The 22,702-nt window shown below is 52.8% G+C and overlaps 3 protein-coding genes across 4 annotated transcripts in view; 1 reads left to right on the top strand and 2 right to left on the bottom strand.

Annotated features, from left to right (window-relative positions):
- The window catches only part of Dnah2 (dynein axonemal heavy chain 2), a 114,796-nt gene extending 106,267 nt beyond the window's left edge, over positions 1-8,529 (bottom strand). Inside the window, exons 1-2 of the mRNA XM_059270970.1 lie at positions 8,416-8,529; positions 6,618-6,797 (exon numbers count right to left, since the gene is read on the bottom strand). Coding sequence (XP_059126953.1) covers positions 6,618-6,783 — 166 coding nt within the window. The 5' untranslated portion in view covers positions 6,784-6,797; positions 8,416-8,529. The remainder of the gene's footprint in view (positions 1-6,617; positions 6,798-8,415) is intronic.
- A 6,730-nt stretch (positions 8,530-15,259) lies between these two features.
- On the top strand, positions 15,260-17,936 carry LOC131917261 (uncharacterized). 2 transcript variants are annotated; one of them, XR_009380646.1, is made up of 4 exons: positions 15,260-15,350; positions 15,599-16,205; positions 16,358-16,610; positions 17,460-17,936. XR_009380646.1 is itself a non-coding variant. In XM_059270974.1 (2 exons), exon 2 carries the CDS (start codon positions 15,860-15,862, stop codon positions 16,817-16,819), a length of 960 nt encoding a protein of 319 aa, XP_059126957.1. In that variant the 5' UTR covers positions 15,260-15,350; positions 15,599-15,859; the 3' UTR covers positions 16,820-17,447. The 2 variants fall into 2 exon arrangements, 1 of the variants encoding a protein (XP_059126957.1); XM_059270974.1 differs by lacking the exon at positions 17,460-17,936 and having other exon boundaries at positions 15,599-17,447.
- Efnb3 (ephrin B3) lies at positions 16,007-21,935 on the bottom strand. Its single transcript, XM_059270975.1, has 5 exons — positions 21,024-21,935; positions 18,585-18,877; positions 18,326-18,418; positions 18,111-18,215; positions 16,007-17,674 (listed from the first exon to the last, which is right to left on the bottom strand). The coding sequence occupies exons 1-5, from the start codon at positions 21,143-21,145 to the stop codon at positions 17,265-17,267; spliced, it is 1,023 nt and encodes a 340-aa protein (XP_059126958.1). The 5' UTR covers positions 21,146-21,935; the 3' UTR covers positions 16,007-17,264.
- Between the last annotated feature and the right edge of the window lie 767 nt (positions 21,936-22,702).

The following is a 22,702-nucleotide window of genomic DNA, read 5'->3' on the forward strand; positions in this document are numbered from 1 at the left end:
AAGAGAGTATAGATTAGTGATATTCAGGATCTGAGAGAAAGCTGCTAAAATCAAGCTTCTGAGTGTAGGGTCAAGTTCCTTCCTAACATAGACAAGGCTCTGGGTTTCATCTCCCACAACCACAAAAGAATGAAGCCATTAATTAGTCATTTAAGCCAGATGTGGTGGCTCATGCTGGTAATCCAAGCACTCAGGAGATTTAGACAGGAGGACTGCCCTGAGTTCCAAGCGAATCTGGACTACAAAGTAAATCCCTGTCTCAAAATAAACAAACTAACAGCAGGGCACCGTGAGCCATGCTTGTAATCAGACACCCAGAAGACAGAGTCGGGAGAATGACATGAACTTAAGCACTGGGTGAGACCTTGTCTCAAAAAATAATTAATCAGGGGCCAGAGAGATGGCTCAGTGGTTAAGAGCACCGGCTGCTCTTGCAGAGGACCCAGGTTCAAGTCCCAGCACCCACATGGAGGCTCACAACTGTCTGTAACTCCAGTTACAGGGATCTGACACCTTCACACAGACATACACACCGGCAAAACACCAGTGCACAGAAAATTAAAAAAAAAAAAGAAGAAGAAGAAGAAGCCGGGTGGTGGTGGCGCACACCTTTAGATCCCAGCACTCGGGAGGCAGAGCCAGGTGGATCTCTGTGAGTTCGAGGCCAGCCTGATCTACAGAGCGAGATCCAGGACAGGCACCAAAATTACACGGAGAAACCCTGTCTCGAAAAAAACCAAAAAAAAAAAAAAAAAAAAAAGTCAAACCAAGACACATACATATAGGCATATACACACATAAATGCATACATATACATACACACATACGTTTAATATACATACACATGCATGTGCACAAACACACACATACATTTACAGAAGAAAAAAAAAGTAAAGACTCAGGAGTCATCTGGCACCAGTTTGTCAAGGTGTGTAAAGTGGTTTTCTTTGGAGGATGAAATGTTCTAAAGTTGGATAGCATTGATGGTTGCATGCTGTAGGGTCCAGCTTCTTGACCCAGGGTGGCAACCCCATGGGGATGCACAACAGAACATGGAGCAACAATAAGAGGTTTCTGATCAAAATCAATTTAAAGGGCCAACAAGAGGGCTCAGTGGGAACAGGCATATGTTACCAGCCCCATGCTCTCAGTATGATCCCTGGGCTCCACATGGTGGAAGGTGAGAACTGACTCCAGCAAGAGGTCCTCTGACCTCACTTAAGCACATGCACACCACATGCACATAAAGAGAATAAATAAATAAAAATAAAATATAATAAATTCTTTTTTAAAAAATTAAAAAAATCAAACACATAATGAACCCAAGGTGTGTCTGGCAGTGGTCAAGTTCACTGCAGCCTGGATCCTGCACACACACATACACACACACACACACACACACACACACATATACACACACACATACCAACATATACATACACACACACATATACACACACACACCAACATATACATACACATATACATACACACAAACACATACACACACATACACATACACACACATACACACACACACACACACACACACACACACCACTGCACGTACTACCAACACATTGCCACAAACTGCATGAAACACCTCAGCTCAGATTGGAGACTATTGTATGTTATGAATTGCAGGGTTTTTACTATACACACGAAGCTTTCTGTTCTTGTAATAACATAATGGTTTAATTATGAAAAACAAAGACTTTAATATTTTCCTGGCATCTATCCTCAGCATGTAAGTATCAAATTAGTGTATCTTTGGGTTGTGTTGTATGAACGTGTTTGATTTTTAAAATTGCCGTTTGAAATCCAGGAATAGTGGTGCACATATTTACGTATTCCCAGTGGAGAGAGAGCAGAGGTAGGAGAATCAGTTCAAGGCCAGCTTGAGCTACATAAGATCATCTTAAAAATAGCACTTAGGATGCAGGGACAGGTGAGTCTCTGTGGGTTCAAGGCCAGCCTGGTCTACATAGTGAGTTCCAAACCAGCCAGGACCACATAGTGAGACCCTGACTCAATATATATATATATAAAAGAACACATACTGCTCTTGCAGAGTTTCTGTCCAGCACCCATGTCAGACAGCTCACAGCTGCCTGTAACCCCAGCTTCAGGGTCTCTCTATGCCTCTGGTCTCCTCCAACATATGCATGTACATGAACAATACCCATACAGAGATGCACACATATATACATAGACATATAAGCCATTGGAAATAAATCTTTAAAAAAAAAAAAGGGGGGGGGGTTGGGGATTTAGCTCAGTGGTAGAGCGCTTGCCAAGCAAGTGCAAGGCCCTGGGTTCAGTCCTCAGCTCTGGGGGGGAAAAAAAAAGCTGGTACTGGCAAGATAACCCCACAGCTAAAAGCACGTGCCCATGGAGCCTAAAAACCCAAGTTCAATCCCAGGAGCCCACACTGGATGGAGAGAACAGCCCTGGACACAGGTGCCTCGACACACAGACTACACAGGCACACATACATACAAATAATAACAGCAACAACAAACAATGTTGCCAGGCGGTGGTGTGCTCACGCCTTTAGTCCCAGCACTTGAGAAGCAGAGGCAGGTGCATCTCTGTGAGTTCAAGGACAGCCTGGTTTACATAGTGAGTTCAAGGACAGCCAGGACTGTTACACAGAGAAACTCTGTCTCAAAAAAAAAAAAAAAAAAAAAAAAAAAAGATTTAAAATTGTAACAAAGTATGTAACATAGGCCCGGGGATGCAGCTACGTTGGTAAACTGTCTGTCTAGCATGCATGAAGCCCTGGGTTTAATCTCCAGTGGGCACATGCCTATAACCCCAACACTCAGAAGGTGGAGGCAGGGGGATCAGAAGTTGAAGGTCAACTTTAGCTACACAAGGAGGTTGAAGGCCAAGTCGGCCCACGGAGATCCTGTCTCAAAAAAAAAAAACAAAGAAAAGTAACATAACATGGTTTGGTATGAAACGCTAGACTCCCATTCCAGAGAGCTCTAGAACAATAGTTAAAACAACCAAACTTTTATTTCTGTAGTTCTCCAGTAAAATATACGAGTCTTTATACTAAGTGGCTTAAACAGATCATAAATACCTTTGTGTCAGTCTGGGTTAGGCTTTACCACCAAATAAGTTTGGATGCCAGACTTCACAGGGTTGGGAATTTGCAAGTTAGAGATCTGAAGATCTTATTAATACATCATTTATTTGTGTAGGGGTGGGGGCAGGCACATGGCGCCACAGTGTGCATATGGCAGTCAGAGGACAACTTGGAGGAGTCGGTTCTTGCCTTCCACCGTGTGTGTCCCAAACATGGAGCTCAGGTCATTGGGCTGGGGAGCGACGACCTTTAGCCTCTTAGCCGTCTTCCCTGCTCCCTGTTCGAGCTTCTGAGAAATACCTGGTTAGAGTTTTTCTATTAACGGTGATAACTGAAGAAAACTTAAGGAGAAGGACATGAGGGCTCAGTGTGTGGATCAAAGGCAGAATGCACGCTCACACACGTTCACGGCCCCGGGTTCAACTCCGAGGAGCATGAAGAAGAGAAATTCATTTTTAAAATTTTACTTATTTATTATTATTTTATGTGTGTGGCTGTCTTGCCAGCACGTATGTCTGTGTACCACATGTGTACCTGGTGCCTATGGAAGACAGAAGAAGGCATCAGACCCCCTTGAACTGGAGTTACAGACAGTTGTGAGCCACCATGTGGGTGCTGGGAATAAAACCCAGGTCCTCTGGAAGAGCAGTCAGTGCTCTTAACTGCCAAGTTATCTCTCCAGCCCCAGGAAATTTATTTTCTAAGATTTATTTTTATTATGTTTTAATTGTATATATGTGTGTATATATGTATGTATGTATGTATGTATATGTCTGTGTGTAATGTGCATAAGAGTGTAGGTACCCTTGGAGTCCAGAAGAGGGCATATGATGTCCCAGAGCCAGAGTTTCACCTGATTTAAGTACAAGGAACTGAACCCGGGTCCTCTGCAAGATCAGTATGAGCTCTTAACCTCTGGGCCATCTCTCCAGCCCTGCCCCTCACCCCAAATGTAAAAAGCCTGTCTGGGAGCTGGGAGCTGGTTCAGTCAGTGTTTGCTGTGCAAATCTGTGTTTGGATACCCAGCACTCATGTAAAAAGCTGGGTGTGCATTTATAATCCCATTGCTGGGAAATGAGCATGAAAGGATCCCTAGGGCTTGATAGACAGCCAGTCTAGCCCTCAGCAAGCTCTTGGTTCACTGAGAGACCTTGTCCAAAATAAGAAGAAGAAGAAGAAGAAGAAGAAGAAGAAGAAGAAGAAGAAGAAGAAGAAGAAGAAGAAGAAGAGGAAAGAGAGTGATTGAGCATGGCACCCAATGTTGTCAACCTCTGGCCTCCACACCCACGTATAAACACACACACACACACACACACACACACACACACACACACACACACACACAATTAAAAGCCTTTAAAAAATAAATAATTTTTTAACAGGTAAGAGCTTTTAAGGGCCAGGTATGATGGTGCATGCCTTTAATCCCAGCAGGCAGATCAGATCTCTGTGTGTTCGAGGCCAGCCTGGTCTACACAGCAAGCTCCAGGACAGGCAGGGGTACATAAAGAGATCCTGTTTCAAAACAAACATTAAAAAGAAAGGGAAAACGTTCTTTTAAAAGAGAGACAGGTTTCCCGTGGTACTGGGAGGCTGACACATCCACTCTGGAGCACTTTCTCTCTGGTTCTCAGATTTCTCCAAACCAGACCTTCTCTGCTGACTCCCCTGGCACCAGGCTTCTTGGAGGCAGTCAATTTTAACTGAGCACATGAAACACCAGAGAAGACAACGCTGCGCCTGTCTCTAATACTAGATCCTAGAGCAGCTTCACGGACCTTTCCCTAGACCTGCACTTGACCCCTTAGCCACTGATATTAATATTAGTAAGGTCTAGGAATGGTAGCTCAGGTCTACAGTCCCAGGATTTGGGAGACTGAAGAAGAAAGATCAAGGCTGCTGGGAGACATAAGAAAACCCCCATCTCAGTGTGTGTGTGTGTGTGTGTGTGCGCGCGTGCGTGCGTGCGTGCGTGCGTGCGTGTGTGTCTAGCATGCCCACAGCCCTAAGTCTATTCCCAATACAGGAGGATTCTAGCTGGGGACATAGCTCAGAGGTAGAGCACTTGCCTAACATGCATGAGGCCTTGGGTTCAACCCTTAACACTGAAGGAAAGAGGAGGTGAGGAGCGGGTCAGCAGAGAAGGGTTTGATCCCAAGAACTCACATTGTGGAAGGGCAGAGTCAACTCTCACAAGCCGTCCTCCAGCCTCTCCATATGCACCATGACATGACAAACACAACACACTCGATACATAAGTAATTAAATAAAGAGGGGCTGGAGAGATTACTCAAGTGGTTAAGAGCACTGGCTACTCTTCCAGAGAACTTGGGGTTCATTTCAGCAGTGTCATGGGGGCTCATAATCTGTATTCCAGTTCCGGGGGATCCAATGCCCTGGCCTCCTCAGGCACCAGACATGCATGTAGTACTCAGACAAACATGCAAACAAGACACCCATACATATAATAAAATAATAATAATTAATAGTGATGCTTATTATTATTAAATAAATAAATGTAAAAAAAGCAGCAGATTCTATGTCTCTTCATCTTTACAGGACGCCAGCACTACCAGCTAGCCCTATCTTAGACGTGAGGGCTGCACCTGGCTCTCTGTCTCGTGCATTGGACAGCGATCTAAACCGAAGACAATTGGCAGCAACCAGGACCCCCCAGCCCTCCACCCACGCCGGCTCCAGGATCAAATCCACAAGAGGCAGCCTATTTACGCTCTTTGTTCCCACCATGTAGGGCTTCTTTTCCTGTCACCCTGAACCTGAACCTTCACAATCCACCAAGTCTCTGCCAAGAGGAGGAAGAAAACACAGGAGCTTTCAACAGATGGTGGAAAAGCATCAGCCGGGCTTAGGATTCAAAGGGTGGTAATGCAGGCTGGGTCTCCATGGTGATGGGCTTAATGGAAGAAAAACACTATTTGTTTTGCCACCCAGGGTGAAAATGGGAAAAAGGAAGAGATCAAACCCTCTACAGTGGGGTGGGAACAACCAGGAACACTTGAAATGAGGAAGAGACTAGAGAAAGCATTGGCTGGTGAACTCCCGCAACACTGATGGGAGATTTTAAAACAGAATAAATAGGAGGCTGGCCAGGAAGAAGACATGTGCACATATAAAAAGAAAAAAGAAAAAAAAAAAAAAACAAAGACGAAAACCAAAAATGAATAGCGAAGAGGTTCTGCTGAAGTCTTACAGATACAATGTCACATTGGTCCTGCTTCTTGGTCGGGCTCCTCAGCCCCAAGACACTCCTGAGTTGGGCATGGTGGTTGCTCACCTTTAATCCCAGGATTTATAAGGCAAAGGTAGGCAGATCCCTGTTGAGTTCCAGGCCTGCCTGGTCTACATAGTCACTCTGAGACCACCCAGAGCTACACAGAGACACCTTGTCTCAAAAAACAAAACAAAAATTTAAAAAAAAAAAAAAAAAAACACCCCACTTGAGAAGCTTCTCCCATCTTCCCTGTCCTCCATTTCTAAGCACCTTGTTCCAGCAAGTACTCACCAGACTCATCCTTGGTGGACTCGGGCTCTGGCTCCTGATCAGCAGAGAGCAGGGAGGCTTCGGCAGCTCCTGCAGCCACAGCAGAAGCCACAGCTCGGCCTGCTCGGCCTGCCCGGGCACCGCCCCGGCCACCTACTTTTCGCTTCTTCTCAGTTTTGGTAGACATCTTGAAGGCAAAATCTGCAGGTACATGGATGCCAGAAGTCCACCACCAGATCCACACCAACCCAGCCTCCCAATACACATAGTCGCTTTTGGATTCAGAAACCGGGTGAGACACCCAAGATGATCATCTTTTCTGGTGGTACCGATACCCCGCCAGGGCCTGGACCCGATAGAACTTTAGAGCTGGGGGTTACAGCTCAACAGCAAAGCGCCTGCCTAGAATGTGCAAGGCCTGGGTTAGACTCCGAGCACTGAATTAAAAAAGGGAGAGGGATCGTGGAGTCCTCACCACCACCACCAGCACCACCACCCCGGGACAACCCAAATTCTTCAGAGAGTCAGATTAAAAGTCAAAGCCTGGGGCAGCAGGTAAGATGACTCACTGAGTAAAGGCGCTTGCCAACAAGATTGACTGACCTGAGTTCAGTCCCTGGGGACCCACACGCAACTTTGCATGCATATGTGTTCACATAAACTAAAATAAATCTCTTTTTTAGGATAACAGAAACCCACCAATGAGGAGTATGGGAAATGTACTGTCAACAGGAACACAGCTGAGGTATGTTCACCACACCTCCAGCCCCGCCACCCTGCAGGATCCTGAATGAGAGGAGACTCTGGAAGGGGGATACAGTCCCCACAGTTCCCATCCATTGTCATTGCCACTGTGACAAGCCACTGACTCAAACCCAGATGATTTTCCCGTGGACCTCCTCCCCTCCTTATTTACATAGAAAAAACGCTCCTCCTACCCACACTAGAATCTCAACAGCCTCAAACAAAGAATGTTTGCACAAGTCACTTTAGTTTTTAATTCCCAAGGGGTAGGGCTCCTGTTTTGTGGATACTGCGGTTTCTTAGTCCTGTTAGCTAAGTCTACATCAAGCATAGAACATCGAGGTCACTAGATTCCAAATGTCCTTGAGAACAACCTGGAACCAAGAAGGACAAAAGCCATCCGATAATGAAGTTGACGTTGTGTAATGGTGACGAAGACCTGGAGGGCACGAGGAAGACCCAGAGGGTCCTCGGGGGGAGAAAAAAAAAAAAAGGTAGACAGCAACCATGGCAGGGCACAGAACCTCCAGGAACACACGTTAGAATGCTGGGCACTCCTCTTCCTTCAGCGAGAGGCTGGCAGCCACCTGTGGCTTCCTCTCCTCCTCCCCACAGGCTGCCACAGGCATTGATCATGGGTTATGAATTTCAAACTTGAAGGATTTGTACTTTGCTCCAAGGAAAAACGGTCTGTTAGACCAACAAATCAATAAAACCAACTACAAGAACGCGGCTTCCCTCATCAGCCTCGAGGGAGCACCTAGCTCTGCGGAGCCTCATAGTGGAGCCCCGGGAGACGTCCTAGCGGAGCCCACACTGTCGGCACGGGGCGGAGCTGTCCCGGCCCGGGACTCCCTGGGGTTGCTGGAAAAACTGGTCACCAGTAGGCGGTATCTCCCTCACAGTTTCTTCCCCACGCAACTACCCCAACTGTCCCATGGTCACTGGCCCTCTCTCTTCCTCTTGCGCCCCCCACCCCCAGCGGTCCCTTCCCACTCCCTCTCCGTCCCAGCTCCTCCCCTGGAGCTGCCCCTTCGCCCCGGCGTTCTTTCCTTCCCTCTGCCCCGACACACACCTCACCACGCCGACCCTCTCCTCCCTAGACCGACGGTTGGGTCACACCAACCAAGAAGCTGCCCCGCGTGGCCCTCCCGAGCCCGCGCCGGCAGGCACGCGTCGCCATGGCAACCCGGGGCCGGGCGAGTGAGTGGCGGTCCTGCGGAACCCGCGGACCCTGCGCAGGCGCACTGCTCTGCGGCCCCACCCCACTCGAGTCTTTCCCGCGTGGACCTGCGCCTAGAGGGCAAGCGGGAGGGGCGGGGGTGGCGGCTAAGGTTTTCGACAGCGACTAAGTCTGGGGGCCGAAGGGGCGGGGTACGGCTCCGGGCTGGACTTGAGGACTAAGCTGGAAGGGGCTGGGAGTGACAACAATACGACACACCGCCCCGCAGGACGTGGAAAAAGACCGGGGACCCGAACCCCCGACCCCAGCCCCCAGGTGTACGGGCTCCGGCCTGCACGGGTCCAGCAGGTGGCGCTCGGGGTCTCGCCTGCGAGGCTCGTTCGCCTTCTAGAAAGCTCTCCAGGATTTCCAGGCAGCCGCGGCTGCAGCTGGGTCCAGGGGAAAAACCGGGGCTGGAGCACCCCTGCCCTCCTGCTGCTCCCGCTTCTTAGCCCGGATTGGGGTCTAGGATTGCTGGGAGGCACGGGGCGGGGGAAACGGGTGAAGACTGGAACTGGAATTTATTTTTTTTTTTTTTGAATCTGAGGATTGGCTTTTAAAAGCGTGGCTGGTTTGGGGGGCGAACGAGAGGCGGGGACTCCCCGGGGAAGGTGACCCGGCCGGCCGGGGAGGAGCTTTGCTCTCCATAGGAACAAAGGCTGCGTCCGGAGCAGCCTGCAGAGCGCTGGAGGGGCAGACCTGAGCGGGTGCTAGGGGGCGCCACGCCGCCCGGTGGCTGGAAGGCGTGAAAAAACAGCTGTACCCGGGGTCGCCAGACGCTTTAGGGAGACGTGGGAAATGCCGCGAGGAAGCAGAATCATGGGAATAGGGAGGCGCCCTCCCTGCTTCCATCAATAGTGCCTAATTAAGACAAAGCCAGCAGCGAGCCCACTGATTACATTTCCATGAGGAGCTAAATTGATGACATTTTCTTTGCTGGATGGGAAGAGAAGCTGGCACCTCAATCCTCCCATTTTCACACCTGACAGGTCTCATTTTGCCAGTCTAGTCCTGTCGGAAGTGGCAGTCCCAGGTACTCCTGAAGGCCAATGTATTCATCCACACCCTGACCCAACCCACCATCGTTCCAAATTGACAATTCCTCCCTTACCCGCACACCACCACCACCACCACCTTCGCCATGTAGCTCAAACTCTCAAACTTTTTAGCCCTGCCTCTGCCTCCTGGGTGCTGGAATTACAGGGGTGTGCCAGCACATCTGGCTACCACAATTATCCTGAAGATGAGTTTCTGGGCTCCGATTTATGTGGTGTTCCGGCCCAGCCCAGACTCCTGTTGCTGAGAGTAGGGATGAAGGCAAGAGTCCTCACCACACCCTAAAACCAGCTGCACAGCACACGGGGGCTGAGCTAGAACACGTAGGTAGTCTTCCAACCAGATGGCAGAGAGAGGTGATGTGGCTGGTCAGAATCCCAAGGGAAAAGTCCCAAAGGGCTGAAGATTTGTGGGGAGCCTCAAGGGCAGGTTCGCAAACCCCTCAGGGAAAGGAACTTTGCATAGACCCCTTTTCTCTTCTGACTCCCCTCTCAACTGTGACTGTGCCTAGGGATCCCAGCCCCCACATTATGCTAAATAGGTAATCAAACATCTTGCTTTGCTAATTACTGCTCAATCCGATTAAACGCTGCTGAAGCTCATCAGCAGAGGTAGAGAGAGAAGGATGGGGGCCAGCCACAGCTGGGATGTGGGGCTTGTCCCTAGGGGCTCTAGGGGACAGCTGAGAAACAGCCAGAGCGGTAAGCCTAAGCGCATCCCAAAGGCTAGGGACTGACCAGTTGTACCTTGGAGTCACTTAGCCGGAGTGCATCCTCCCAACTCTAGGCTTTTCTCTCCCTCTCCACCCTCAGAACCCAGGCATCCGGCCATTCCCACAGCTACCCACACACACCCCTGTCCCAGATTTAATAAGGTCTGTTCTCTCACTGTCAATATTTGATTTCTCAGCGCCATCTCCACGGAGAAGAGGGGCCTCTTCCCTTGTTCCCCCCTACCTTGGTCCTCTTTGGCTCACTTCAAGTCCCTTTGTGCTCCCAACCTTCTCTGAACTTCCTGACTTAATGAAATGATATTAAAGTCTTAAGCAACTCCAAGAAGAATGGTTGCTATGGTGAAGGGAGTGGGCAGGACGCCTGGGTCCCTGAGGGGAGTAAGGGCTGAGTGAGAGAGGGAGCCAGAGGTTAACATCTAGAAGCCACAGTCCACAGTGGGTAATAGCAAATTTTGGGTGAGGTGGGGTGCCATACCTCTAGATCTTGGTGGGAAGCAGGGCATGAAGCTTGGGTGCTAGGAGAAGGTGGGAAGACAGATGTTCAGGGGGTCAGGGTCTCCACTGGCTGACCAGAGCATCCATCAGGAGAGAGAGGCCAGTCTGGGAGACAGGGCCTCTGTGCCAGCAGCCTCCCTGCTGACCATCCCTGGACCAGTCCCGTGAGAACCAGAGCGGGTTCTTCTCTAACCCCCACCCATCCCTCTTCCCCCCACAGGTGATTTGTAGCTGATACCCCCACAGTGTCAGGGGCCAGGAAAGAGTCATTCCATGACATGAAGAACTGAGGACTTCCAAAGAGAACACAAGCCAATGGACGGAGACCTAAGCCCCACCCCAGCTCCCCACACCCATCCCATTCTCACTCCCCTGGGGACCCTGGCCCAGCCCCAGTCCCCTTGGGGTGGTGGGAATGCAGGGACATTTGGCTGAGGCTGATTGATGAGGGAGGAGGCAGCCCTTGGGCACTAAGGCTGCTGTTTGCTGAGCACACAGATTCTTCCAGACTCACCAGCTGCTGCCCCCTGAGGCTGCTCGTGGGGGCCCCCACCCCACCAGTCAGTGCCATTGGGGGAGCTGATGCCTAAGTTCCTGATGGTGACTGGGAAGAGGGAGAACCAGGAAATCAGCTGCTTTAATTCCCTCATGAGAATCAAGGGTACCTGGAACCTGGTGGCCTTGAACTCCCTCCACACCTCACCTGCCCTGCCACACACTCTCGCTACCCAGTTGTGGCCATTCATTCTGTGGCTTTTTTCTAGCCCTACCTACCACTGCGAGCCCAGGCAAGCCAGCGCCCTGCCTTCAAACCACCCTGCAGCCCCTTCCCCAACCCGCCTGCAGACCTTGAACCTCTCCCTAGGAAGGGGGAACCCCAAGTCTGTGGGTGCCCATTTTCTCTTCAAGAAGACCCCCCCTTTTTTTTCATTCTAACTTAAATCTCAGTTGTGACATCAAACATCCCCCCACCAGGTATTTCTATTGCAGCCAGCTCGCCAGAATAAAGAAAGGCACCTGCTGCAAGGCCCAGAGTTCCATCCCGGGGACCCACATGACAGGAGGAGAGACCCAGCTCCTGCAGCTTGGCTTCCACCCTCCACACACACACTGTAGCCTGCATGCTCCCTGTCACACACACCCAGGAACACACATTTTAAAAAAGAAATTTCGATTGCAACTCCACTCCATTTCCATATTGTTAGCACTCCCCCAAAGCAAAACACACTCCACGTGGGTGGAAGTTGTATCCCTTAAGCTGCAAAGGATGGCCAAGCCTGCTCCTCTGCCGCTCAGCCCCCAGGATGCCCTTCATCTTATGCTGTTGGGGAGGGCAGCTTCTCCTGGCTTCTTTCAGTTCTGCTCCACTTGCCCACTCGAGACGAGGCTCTTTCCATTTTCGCCTTTATTTTGTTTTGTTGCTTATTTGAGACAGGGTTTCACTTCGTAGGTCACACTGGCCTCAAACTCACAAGCCTCCTGCTCCTCCACCTGCCAAGTGCTGGGATTATAAACCTCATCACTGTATTCAGCTTCCTGCTCAGGATGTTGTGTCATGGGCTCCCAAAAGCTCAAAGCGTCATCCCGTCCTCCCAGGGTTTAGAAAGTCCTTGAGGAGAACTGGTCCTCACACACAGGAAACAACAGGGAGAAGATGGAGGACCGAGCTAGATGGCCGCTGTCTGCTTGTTTCACACAGGCTCTCACTGTGGGACCCTGGCTGTCCTGGAACTCACTCTGTAGACCAGGCTGGCCTGGAACTCAGAGATCTGCCTGCCTTTGCCTCCTGGGTGCTGGGGTTAAAGGTGTGCACCACCACTCCTAACTAGACCAGCTCCTTGATGTGACTTTCTCTCCCTCGGACTGAAGCTAGGGAGAGACAGGGAATATCTGGAAGGAAAATGAGGAAGATGTCCTTGTTATTACCAAACACATCCACATTCTCTCTCCCTCTGTACCTGTTCTTCCCTCAGCCTGCAGACCTTTCCCATTGCAGTGCCTGGCTGCCTCACAGGGCCCTCCGAATCTCAAAGGTTGATCCTGTTACTCTGGGTTTTGATTGTTTGGTCTTGTTTTGTTTGCCACAGGGTCTCACCCACCCTACAGTCCAGGCTGGCTTCTAACTCTTCCCGTCTCAAATTAATTATCTGTTTTCACAAACTGAAATTGTAATATGCTGTTCCCTATCAAAATGTGGACTTCAAGCTAGGTGTGGTAGCACAAGCCTTTAATCCCAGGCAGAAAGGCAGGTAGATCTCTGTAAGTTCGAGGCCAGTCTAGTTTACAGAGTGAGTTCCAGAACAGCCAGGGCTCTGTTACACAGAGTAATCCTGTCTCGAAAAACCAAACAAACAAACAAAGACTTCAAAAGCTAAACTCAGGCCAGGCATGGAGTTGCACCCCTTTAATCCCAGCACTCAGGAAGCAAAGACAGGTGGACCTCTGAGTTCCAGGCCATCCTGATCTGTATAATAGAACCCTGTTGTGTGTGTGGTTGGGGGTGGGGTGGTGAGGTGTTTTGCTTTGTTTTGTTTTTAAGGTTTTTCAAGACAGGGCTTCTCTGTGTGGCCCTAAATGTCCTGGAACACACTCCATAGACCAGTCTGGCCTCGAACCCACAGAGATCCATTTGCCTCTCCCTCTCAAATGCTGGGATTAATGGCATATGCCACCATCGCCCAGTTAATCCTTGTCTTAAAATTAGACAAAAAAACATAGTTTTAGGCCAGCTTGGGCTAGAGTGAGACACTATCTCAAATAAAAGTGGAAGGGAGGCTGGAGAGATGTCTCAGTGATTAAGAGTACAGGTGATGCAGAGCACCCAGGTTTGGCTCCCAGGACCTACATGAGACTCAACAACTATCTGTAACTCCAGTTATAGGGGATCTGGTGCCGTCATGACCTCCTCGGGCAGGAGACACGGACAAGATGCACATGCATACATACACACAAAAAATATTCAAATTAAATAAATTTTAAACAAAAAAGTGGACTTCAGGGCTGGGGGTGTGGCGCCATGTAGAGTACTTGTCAAGCATATTCAAGGGCCTAGGGTTGACACTAGCACTATTTGGGGGGAACATAAAAGCATTAAATAAACAGGGACTCTGCCTTAGCACACAGTGCTGAAGTGGCACCCGGAACCCAGTAGACAGGGTGTGGAGCGGCTGACTGGACAAACGGACCCAGGAGTATCTTCCTGCCCGTCTATTCTTGTCAGAGTTGTTACCCTGGGAGTGTGTTTGTGTACTTGTATCCAGAAAGCCAACAGATGGCATGTGCAGTTCTATGTGGAAGTCACCAGCATTTTCAAATAGCTTAGAAGTGAGTCTCTGTGCATGTGAGAGGCGGTAGGTGTCGTGAATGTCAGGCGGTTGGCAGGGGGTCTGTGGATGCCAGTGCTCGGAGGGGGTGTGTCCCAGGGCACTGTGCAGTGTGTGCAATTTCTCTCCCCAGCTGTGCATCTGTCCCCAGGTGTCTTCCTGTCTCTCAGCGTGTCACGATGTCTTGGCTGCTTTGGTGAGGTGTTTGTCACAGAGACTATTTATCTCCACTTCTCTCCCCTCTTGTATCCACCTGTATCTCTGGATGTGTCAAGGGAGCTCTCAGAGCCCTTGTCCCCTCACACTCACAGCCCTGCCCCAGTCTTGGACCCCTCCCTTTCTCAGTGGGCCCTGTTGCTGGGCTCTGTGTTGCCATAGTGACGGTTGCCAAGTCCCTGAGGCTGATAGCCAGCGATGGGGCTGTCGGCTCCATCCACGCGGGAGGCTGAGGGGGGCTTCCCATTGTGTAGAGAAGGGGATGTTTCCAAGACAACCAACCCCCACCAAGGGCCAGGGACCAACCCTTCCAACCCCCTCGAGCCTCCCCACTTTGGGCAGCTCCAGTGTGGGCTCAGAAGGCAAGAGGAAATTCCACACAGCCCAGTACCTGGTCTCCCAGTTCTCAACCCCCTCCTTCAGTACCTTTATACCTCAGAGGCATCCTGCCGAGAGGGATAGGGGTCTCTGTGAACAGAGAGGAAGGGGGGACCCCTTGACCTCCAGGCAGATGGGAGACAGTGGGAGGGACCTTAAGTCATGGGAGGGCAGCCAGGGCAGAGGTTGTGACCCCTGCTGACTCGCTTCAGTGATGCTCCTGACAGCTTTTGTGGCTGGAGAATGGGGTTGAGTCTAGGGGGATGGGCACCTGGGCTTTTCGGGGAGAAGAGCCCGGGGTACGGGTACAGAAGCAGTCACACTTGACGCCTGGGTGCCTGGGGTCTTCCTGCAATTTTCTCCTCAGCTTTATCCCTTCAGTCCCCAACAGCAAAACTCCCCAAGTCAGAGGTACCTTGGGGAGGGGTGCAGGAAACAGATCTTCACAGGATCATTTTTACCACAGTGACGCCAACGGTGACTTGTGCTCTCTCCCAGGTGCTCGGCTTTAGCGTGATACTCACGCCCCCCACGTGTGAACAGTATGGGCACCTACCAGTGAGTGTGCCAGCAAGCCCTCTCTACAGGTGGTTGCCTCCCTCAGCCTTCTGAAGCCATGATTCCCTCTCCACAAACTGCCCACTTCACCACTCAGCCAGTGTTCTTTCCCCAGGCCCCTTGGTTCCCTGTGACCACAACCCTCTGCTGACCCTAAGCTTGAAAGCCATTCTGACTCCCAGATTCATGTCCAATCACTCTCCAGCCTTCTCATCAACTTTTAAAGTTTTTTATTTTTTTTTTCCTGTTTTCTGTTGTTCAAATTTCCCTTTTACAGTGAAACTATTGAGGTGACGGCCATACCCCGCCACCTCCCCCATGGCAATATCAACTTCCTGTTCCCTGGAAGGAGCTGGGAACCACAGCACCAGAGAGACATGTTGACCTCTGGCGGACAAAGCAACCATTTTGGTTGGTGACTGAGGTGGCCGACTTGGTGCCTAAGGGCAGCTTTGATCTAATAAAACTGAGCTGGGAGGAAACTGAGGCAGCAGCCCATTGTGCACTAAAGAGCGGGAAGAGGTATCGGCTTGTCACTATGGAAACAGCAACCAGTGCTAATAACTGCCATCAGCTGGACCAGTCAGTAGACCACCTCTTGGTCACTAAGATGGGTGCTGTGTTGGGTTTGAAGGGAGGAAGGCAGGAACAAGACAGCCGTCCGGTCACTGGGGAGAACATGTGGGTTTTTGGGGTAGTCCTGTTGATCAACAGCGATATACTGGGGTACAGTAAGGGAGAACACGACAAATTGGGCCTGCCACAGCTGGTGGCAGGCATCTTAGCTGTCCTAAAAACCGCACAGAGCACAAGGGAAGGCAGGTCCTGGGAAGTGCCACTGAATACTAAGAAAATCCTCAGTCCACATCTGTCCTCTCACAGTGGTAAGTTCCAGCTTCCTCCTAAAACAGGAAGTTCCTCCTGCCCCTTTCTCCACAGGGTAAGAACCATCCACTTCCCATGCCCCCACGCCCACCCCCACAACCTCCCCAGACTAAGCCACTTGGAATTCCAGCCAGACCACTTCCTATTTCAGGAGTGCGACTTCCTGTCCTGGATGAAGGCACTTCCAGTTCCTGCTGCACTCCTCTGCCACCTTCCAGGCCATTTCTGTCCAGGCCTGGTCACTTCTTGTCTGGAGCGAGTCACTTCCCATCTGATGCCCACCCGGGCATCAGATCAAGTCCATAAAGTCCCCACTGGTTCGCATCTTGCTATCAGCCACTGGACACAACAGGACACTTCTTCTCACGGTAGTGGTTGTCACCCAACCACCCCAAATGGCTGGAGTAAGTACACAGAAGGGCAGGGAAAGAGGCCCTGTGCCCGGAGCCAGAATTTTCCCCCAAAAGCCCCCGTTTTGGGTAGACTGAGGGGGGCAGTTAATATGAAAAGTTGGGAAGGGCCAAGAGCCGAGGGGAGAGATGCTTTGATGCCCCAACCCAGGACACGTGTGAGAGGCACAGGACAAGAAGCCAAGAGGGTAAAGGAGATGTAAGGAGCAGGGTGGTAGGGAAGAGGGAGAGAACAGACCTAGAGACAGGAGAGAGAGAATAAGAGATAGAGAAAGAGAAAAACTGTGAGAGGCAGAAAGAGGTGCCAACCAAAAGACAGACAGTCCCCAGCCCTACTCTGGGTGGGCGAGGGAACAGGACACCTGTGTCATGGTTAAAGGAGGCTGAGCCTGTGCCCCCTTCCCCAAGAGGCAGAGACCAGAGGAGTGCCCACAGCCGTCCGGGGGGGGAGGGGGCAGGAAGAGGTGGAGTCAAGTCTTAAGGGATCCTAAAACTGCGGACGGACGAGGGCTATAGCCAGGAGGAACCAAGGAGCTGGTGGGGCAAAGGGGGCCAAGGTTATGGCGCAGGTGCCCCTCATCCCATGAATTAAACTGGAGGAGCACCCCATGGAGGGCTGGATTGAGGAAAGCCAGGAGGGAGGAGCCCTCATACCTTGTAGTAGATGTTTGGAGGGCTCTGAGGAGGGCCATCCTGTACAATGTACACAGGGTGCCCATAGTCACCACTCACCTTCTCATAGTGGGGGCAGAAGGGGGGATCTGCAGCCCCACCACCCCGCAGGGCTATTCCTAGCTCCCCAGGCTCAGCCTCCCGAGGTCCCATCCCCCCTCCACCACCCAGGCCCAGAGACCCTCCCCTCCCAAAGGAGCCAGGACCAGGGTGGCGACTCTCCGAAGGCTTGGCCCGCCGTCTCCGCCAACACATGGCACCCCCAGCCCCTGCCACGCCCAGCAAGAGCAGCGCCAGCCCCCCTGCTGCCCCAGCCACTGCGGGCATGCTGGGAGGGGGCAGGGGGCCTTCAGCACCCCGGGAGGTTGCATTGCTGTTGGGGTCACCTGGCAGGGAAGGGGTGAAGGAGGAAAGAGGGGGAGGGGCTGAAGGAACCATCTGGATATTTGGATACACCCAGCCCTGGGGGCGTCCCCATGATGGGCTTCCCCAGCAGTGCCGCCCAAGCCCTTCAGGTATCCCACATACCCTCCCCCCAGGACCCAGATCAAAATCCAGGTGTCCAGCCTACAGCTCGCTGCCATGTAGTCGTCCCCCCCCCCCCCCCGACTTCTCTGACAGCGCTGATTGAAGCACTGACTTGGCTAATTAGTTCTAATTGAGTCTTTTCCTCATTTGGCTTCCACTTCCCTCCCACCCTCCCATCCTCTCTCCTCTTTCCTGTATCGCCGCCCCCAAAACGGGAGAGGGAGGGCGGAAGGGGGTGACAGCAGGGCAGCTGGGGTCTGAGAGTAGAGGAGGCAGGAGGCTCCTGGTTCCTACCTGGTAGGCTGTCCTTCCCAGGCTCCAGGCTGTGAGCTGCCCCTCGGTCTCTCTCCATGGGCATTTCAGACACAGGTTTTCGGGGTACAGCTCCTCCTCGGGGACCTGAAGGCAGGGGAGACCCAGAAGAGAGGGGCTGAGATCCCGGCCCCTGGCCTGCGTGGACTACCTAAACCTCCCTCAGCTCCTAGCAGGATTCTCCCGGCCCCACTCACTTTGGCCCACTCGCAGAAGCACCCTCATGCCTCTGGTTAAGCACACGCCTCCCTGCAAGCTCTCCAGGCCTTCCCGGGTCCCATCGGATGTGGCTGGAAACAAGGACAGGAAGAAGTCAGCACTCCAGGTCCAGCCCCTCCTGTCCCCGTGCCCTGGGGGAACACTGCTGAAGGCACAGAGGTGGATCCCAATGGTCCCCCCTTCCTCGCCCTCCATCCCAGGGACTCTCTACTGCCCCTGCCCCCTGCCTGGCAGTACCAATTATGTAGTAATCGTGGTGGGACCGGAACTCGTGGCCCCAGAGGTTAGGGCTGTATTCTTGGAACTTGATGGTGAAGCGGAGGTCCAGGTCTGGCCGGTCACATGTGAGAAGAAGGTTTGGGGCAGGGGGTGCCTCACAGCGCCGACCCTGGGCACCTCCTACCAGGTACAGCTTGTAGAATTCATAACTGGGAGAGGAGTGGGGGCCAGGAGGCCGGGCCCGGGGGCAAAGTAGATCTAGCCGGTCCCCGATCTGAGGGTAAAGTACGTAACCACCCTCTGCCTGGAACCTAGAGGGAGGACAAAGTAGACAAGGGAGAAATGTCAGGGGTGTGGTGCCCAAAGCTTTCCCTCCTCACTCCCAACCCTCCAGGACAGCAGTTCTCAGCCCCCACCCACTGCCTTTGTTTGAGTCCCGTGTTCGGTAAGCGCGGGCACCAAGGACTCTGCTAGCTCACATTGGAAGCAGCAGGAGGCCAGGCTCAGAGGTCTCCTGCCCCTTGGTGTGCCCAAATGCACTCTTCAGCCCGCCCTCACCACATGCACACTGCCATCTCCCGCTCCATCACCGGTGCCGTTGCCATGGCAACGGGATGCCAGTTACCAAGGAGCTGGCCTCTCTGGAACCACACAGCCCACCCCTCCCAGGTGATTTCACTATTCCATGGCAGTCAACCATGGGGGTAGAACCTCCCCCTCCTCCAGGCCACCACTGAATTTCAGGGCAATGCGGGGCGGGGGGGGGGGGGTGAGGTAGAGGTTGGGGGGTTGGGGGGGGGATCTGGACCAGTTTCCCAGGTTAGCCAGTTAATGAGACATAAAGTGCCAGTTTGGTTCTGATCAAAACGGGGCGGGGGGCTGATGAGAACCAATGCACAGGGGCTGACCACCCAGATCACTCTCCTTCCTGCGTCCCGCCTTGGGGCTTCAACTTTCTGAGGAAAGTACTCTCCTGCTTTGAGTTGAAGTAGTTGACTTCTGCAGCCACAGCTGACAGCCCAGCATGCATCCTCAGCCAGCAAGCCAGGGGACCCATGGGCCCAGCACAGCCGCAACTTGCCTGCTACTGCAGGCCCTGCCCGTGTGTGTGTGCATCCATAGGAGAAACTGAGCCCCAGGAGACTGTTGCTCAGCATCTTTCCAGACTCCAAACGACCAGCTCCCACCCAACATCCGAAAGAGTCTCAGGACACCCTAATGCCTTTTCTCAACCCTATCAGGATAGCCCAATTTATAGCCTCAAGCTACACCTGCTACTCAGACCTGCAGCCAGGAGTTGCTGGCAGGTGGGAGAGCCTGAGATTATCTCGTAGGAAGAGACTGGAGGGAGAGAGGGTACCAGGATTGGAACAGGGCAGGGAGGCCAGAAAGCAAAAAACAAAAACAATCCTACCTCTCCCTTCATAAGCATACAATACGTCCAAATACCTTGCCTCCAATCCTCATAACAGCTGTAAGGACTGAAGATACAAACTCAGAGAGGTTAAGTGACGTGCCTAAGGCTACACAGCGACAAACAGCAGAGCTAGACTGGGTACCTGGTGAACTGTGGTCCGCTGCCTCCCACAACCTCTCACAGCCTCCCCAGGGAAGTAGGAAAGTCTCTGAAACACAGAACTCTTGGGCTGGTGGTAATAGAAAATGCCATGGAGGCAAATCACTTAGATGACCTCCCATAGGTGCCGTCTGCCCTGTGTGACTGACCCTTGGCCTCTTTCCAAAGCAAGCGTGCCAGGGAAGAGTCCCCGATGGGAGAGTTTGCAGCCAAGAGAAGAGGGCAATGGTATCCTCAGGACTCCAGAGGCAAGACGAGGGGAGAGGCTGGAGGGTCTCAGGGCTCACTCTAGAAAGAAGCCGCCAAACCAGGGAGACCGGAATATATCCTAGCTGACAAGTTGTGCAGCCAAGGTTCACTAGTCCTGTGTCTGTGAACACAAGTTGGGATGGTGAGCTGTTCCTAAGCCCCACACTGAACCCACTTGCTCTAATCTCAACACCGAGTGCCTCCTGGGAGCTAGGCATCCCTGCCCTTCCCTGTGGTGCCTCAGCAGAACCTAGTCAGCACCTCTCTCCTGAGAGCTGACATTAACCAGGCTCCCTTCAACCCAGATGACACAGGTCTCCTACAGATCCAAATAGTCACTCCACTGCCCTCTCGCTGCCCGTGAACTTTTTATCTTTGCCCCTTTAAGGTCTCCAAACTCCTGACACATGGCATCACCACCCACATCCAGCTCTGTGAGACTCAGAGTCTGGGTCCTAAGATCATTGCTGTCTTGTAACCTGTCACCTCACCTCAGTGCTACAGCACCCTTTTGCCAGCCTCCTCCCAGCTCGGAATCCAAACCCTGAAGTCTCCAAGCTTCCATATCCCTTACCCACGGGACTGGAGTCTCCCCAGTCCCAGGCCACTCTCCCCAGTCCCAGGCCACTCACCTCTTATTCGCCGAGTTCCAGTAGACAGGCTCCAGGCTGAGTCCAGACACCAGCCCCGCAAAACCCAGCAGCAGTAGGGCCCCGACTTGCACACCCCCTGGCCCAAAATGGGGGCCCCCCATGACCCTACCAAGGCCTGGGGGCGGGGCACCAACTCCCCCAAAGTCTCTCACCCCCCAGGGGTGGCTACCACGCTGTGGAGCCCCAGTCACCCTGGTGGGTAGCTGATCACCCCCAGCTCCCACAAGGACCCTCTTTTCTGCTGTGCCTGCGCCCCGGCTCCAGAGCGCTCAGCTCCACAAGAACCCTTGCAGGGGCCGTCTGCAGGCGCCCTACGCGCCCCCAGCCCACGCGCCAGCACCTCGGGATTTGTGCGCCCGGCTACGTGGGGGGCATGGGGAGCCGAGGAGCGGGCGGGGGCGGCATGGGGTGCCGGACAAGGCAGCGAGGAAGGGGACACCGAGCCGGAGCCCCAGCCTCGCCGGGATTGAGGGCAGCAGGCTAAGGGAGGAAACCAGTCCCGAGCCCAGGAGGGGGGAGTTAAAGGAGAGGCGGGGAGGGGGAGAGCATGGTGGAGGGAAAAACCGGAGCTGGAGCTCAGTCGGAGCGGGCGTCGCATCCCGCGGCCCACGCCCCCCACACCTCCCTCACCTCGCGCACCTCCCGTCCGCCACCCCGCCTCGCTGCCTGGCGCGGTCTCTCACGCCCCTTTTGTCCCTCGCAGTGTCCGTCTCTGGCTGAGTTTCTGCTTGCCTTTCTTCCTTCCTGCCCTCCGATCGCCCGAGCGGTTGGAACCTTCCTCGCTAGCATCTAGACAGGCTCTTGCCCTATCCGCCCCGAAAAACCTTCCCCCTCTGCTCCCGCAGCCTGCTCCCCTTCCATCCCCAAACAACACCGCTGCTTCCGAGCGAGCGAGCGAGCGAGCGGCCTGGAGAGGGTAATGATAACCTTGGAGGCCAGCCACTTCACAGAGGATGCCCAGGTTGATGGTCTACCTGTGTGACGTGGGAGGGGACAGAGCTACCCGGGTTGAGAGAGGACCCCGTGACTTGCCCAAGGTCACACGGGGAGTTTAGGAAAAAATGAAAATACAACCTAGGCTGCTCAACTCCCCTTTCCTGGGGTCCCTTTTGTCACAGCTTCTCTGACCCTTTGCTGTTTTCTGTGGATAAGGTGGAGACTAGGGAGTGAATTTTGACCCTTCTTAGATGATCATGGAGAGAAGTGGGGCTGGGAAAGGAAAGGGGGTACCTATAAACCCCCAAAGCTGCACTCCACAGGAAGGGCTGTTTCCAATTATCCTGGGGGAAGGGAGGAGCTGCCTTCTTGGGTGTAAGAAGCAAGGCTTTCAGCACCTCCGGCAGGGGCTGCATTCCTCTCCTTCCTGCCCAATCCTCCGCCAGGCAGCTCCTTTCCCTTTGACTGAGGTCCCCACCACGGCCCCGTTGACAGCATCTCTTCAAAGACTCCCATTCTGGGTGTTTGACAAGGTGTGTGAGGAGGGGGAGCGTGGACAGATGGAGAAGCAGGACCAGCGCGCCTGTTGAAGGAGCCAGCCCCTTGCCCTGGCGCTGCATTCTAGAGACTAATGTGAAGCAACTGTTTCTCCATTTCCTCCTTCCGGTGTGTCCTTGACTCTGCCTGCCCGGGTGCAGTGGGCACAGTGTTCTTGCACCCTT

Source organism: Peromyscus eremicus, chromosome 8a (genome assembly GCF_949786415.1).
Source record: "Peromyscus eremicus chromosome 8a, PerEre_H2_v1, whole genome shotgun sequence".
Lineage (NCBI taxonomy): Eukaryota > Metazoa > Chordata > Mammalia > Rodentia > Cricetidae > Peromyscus > Peromyscus eremicus.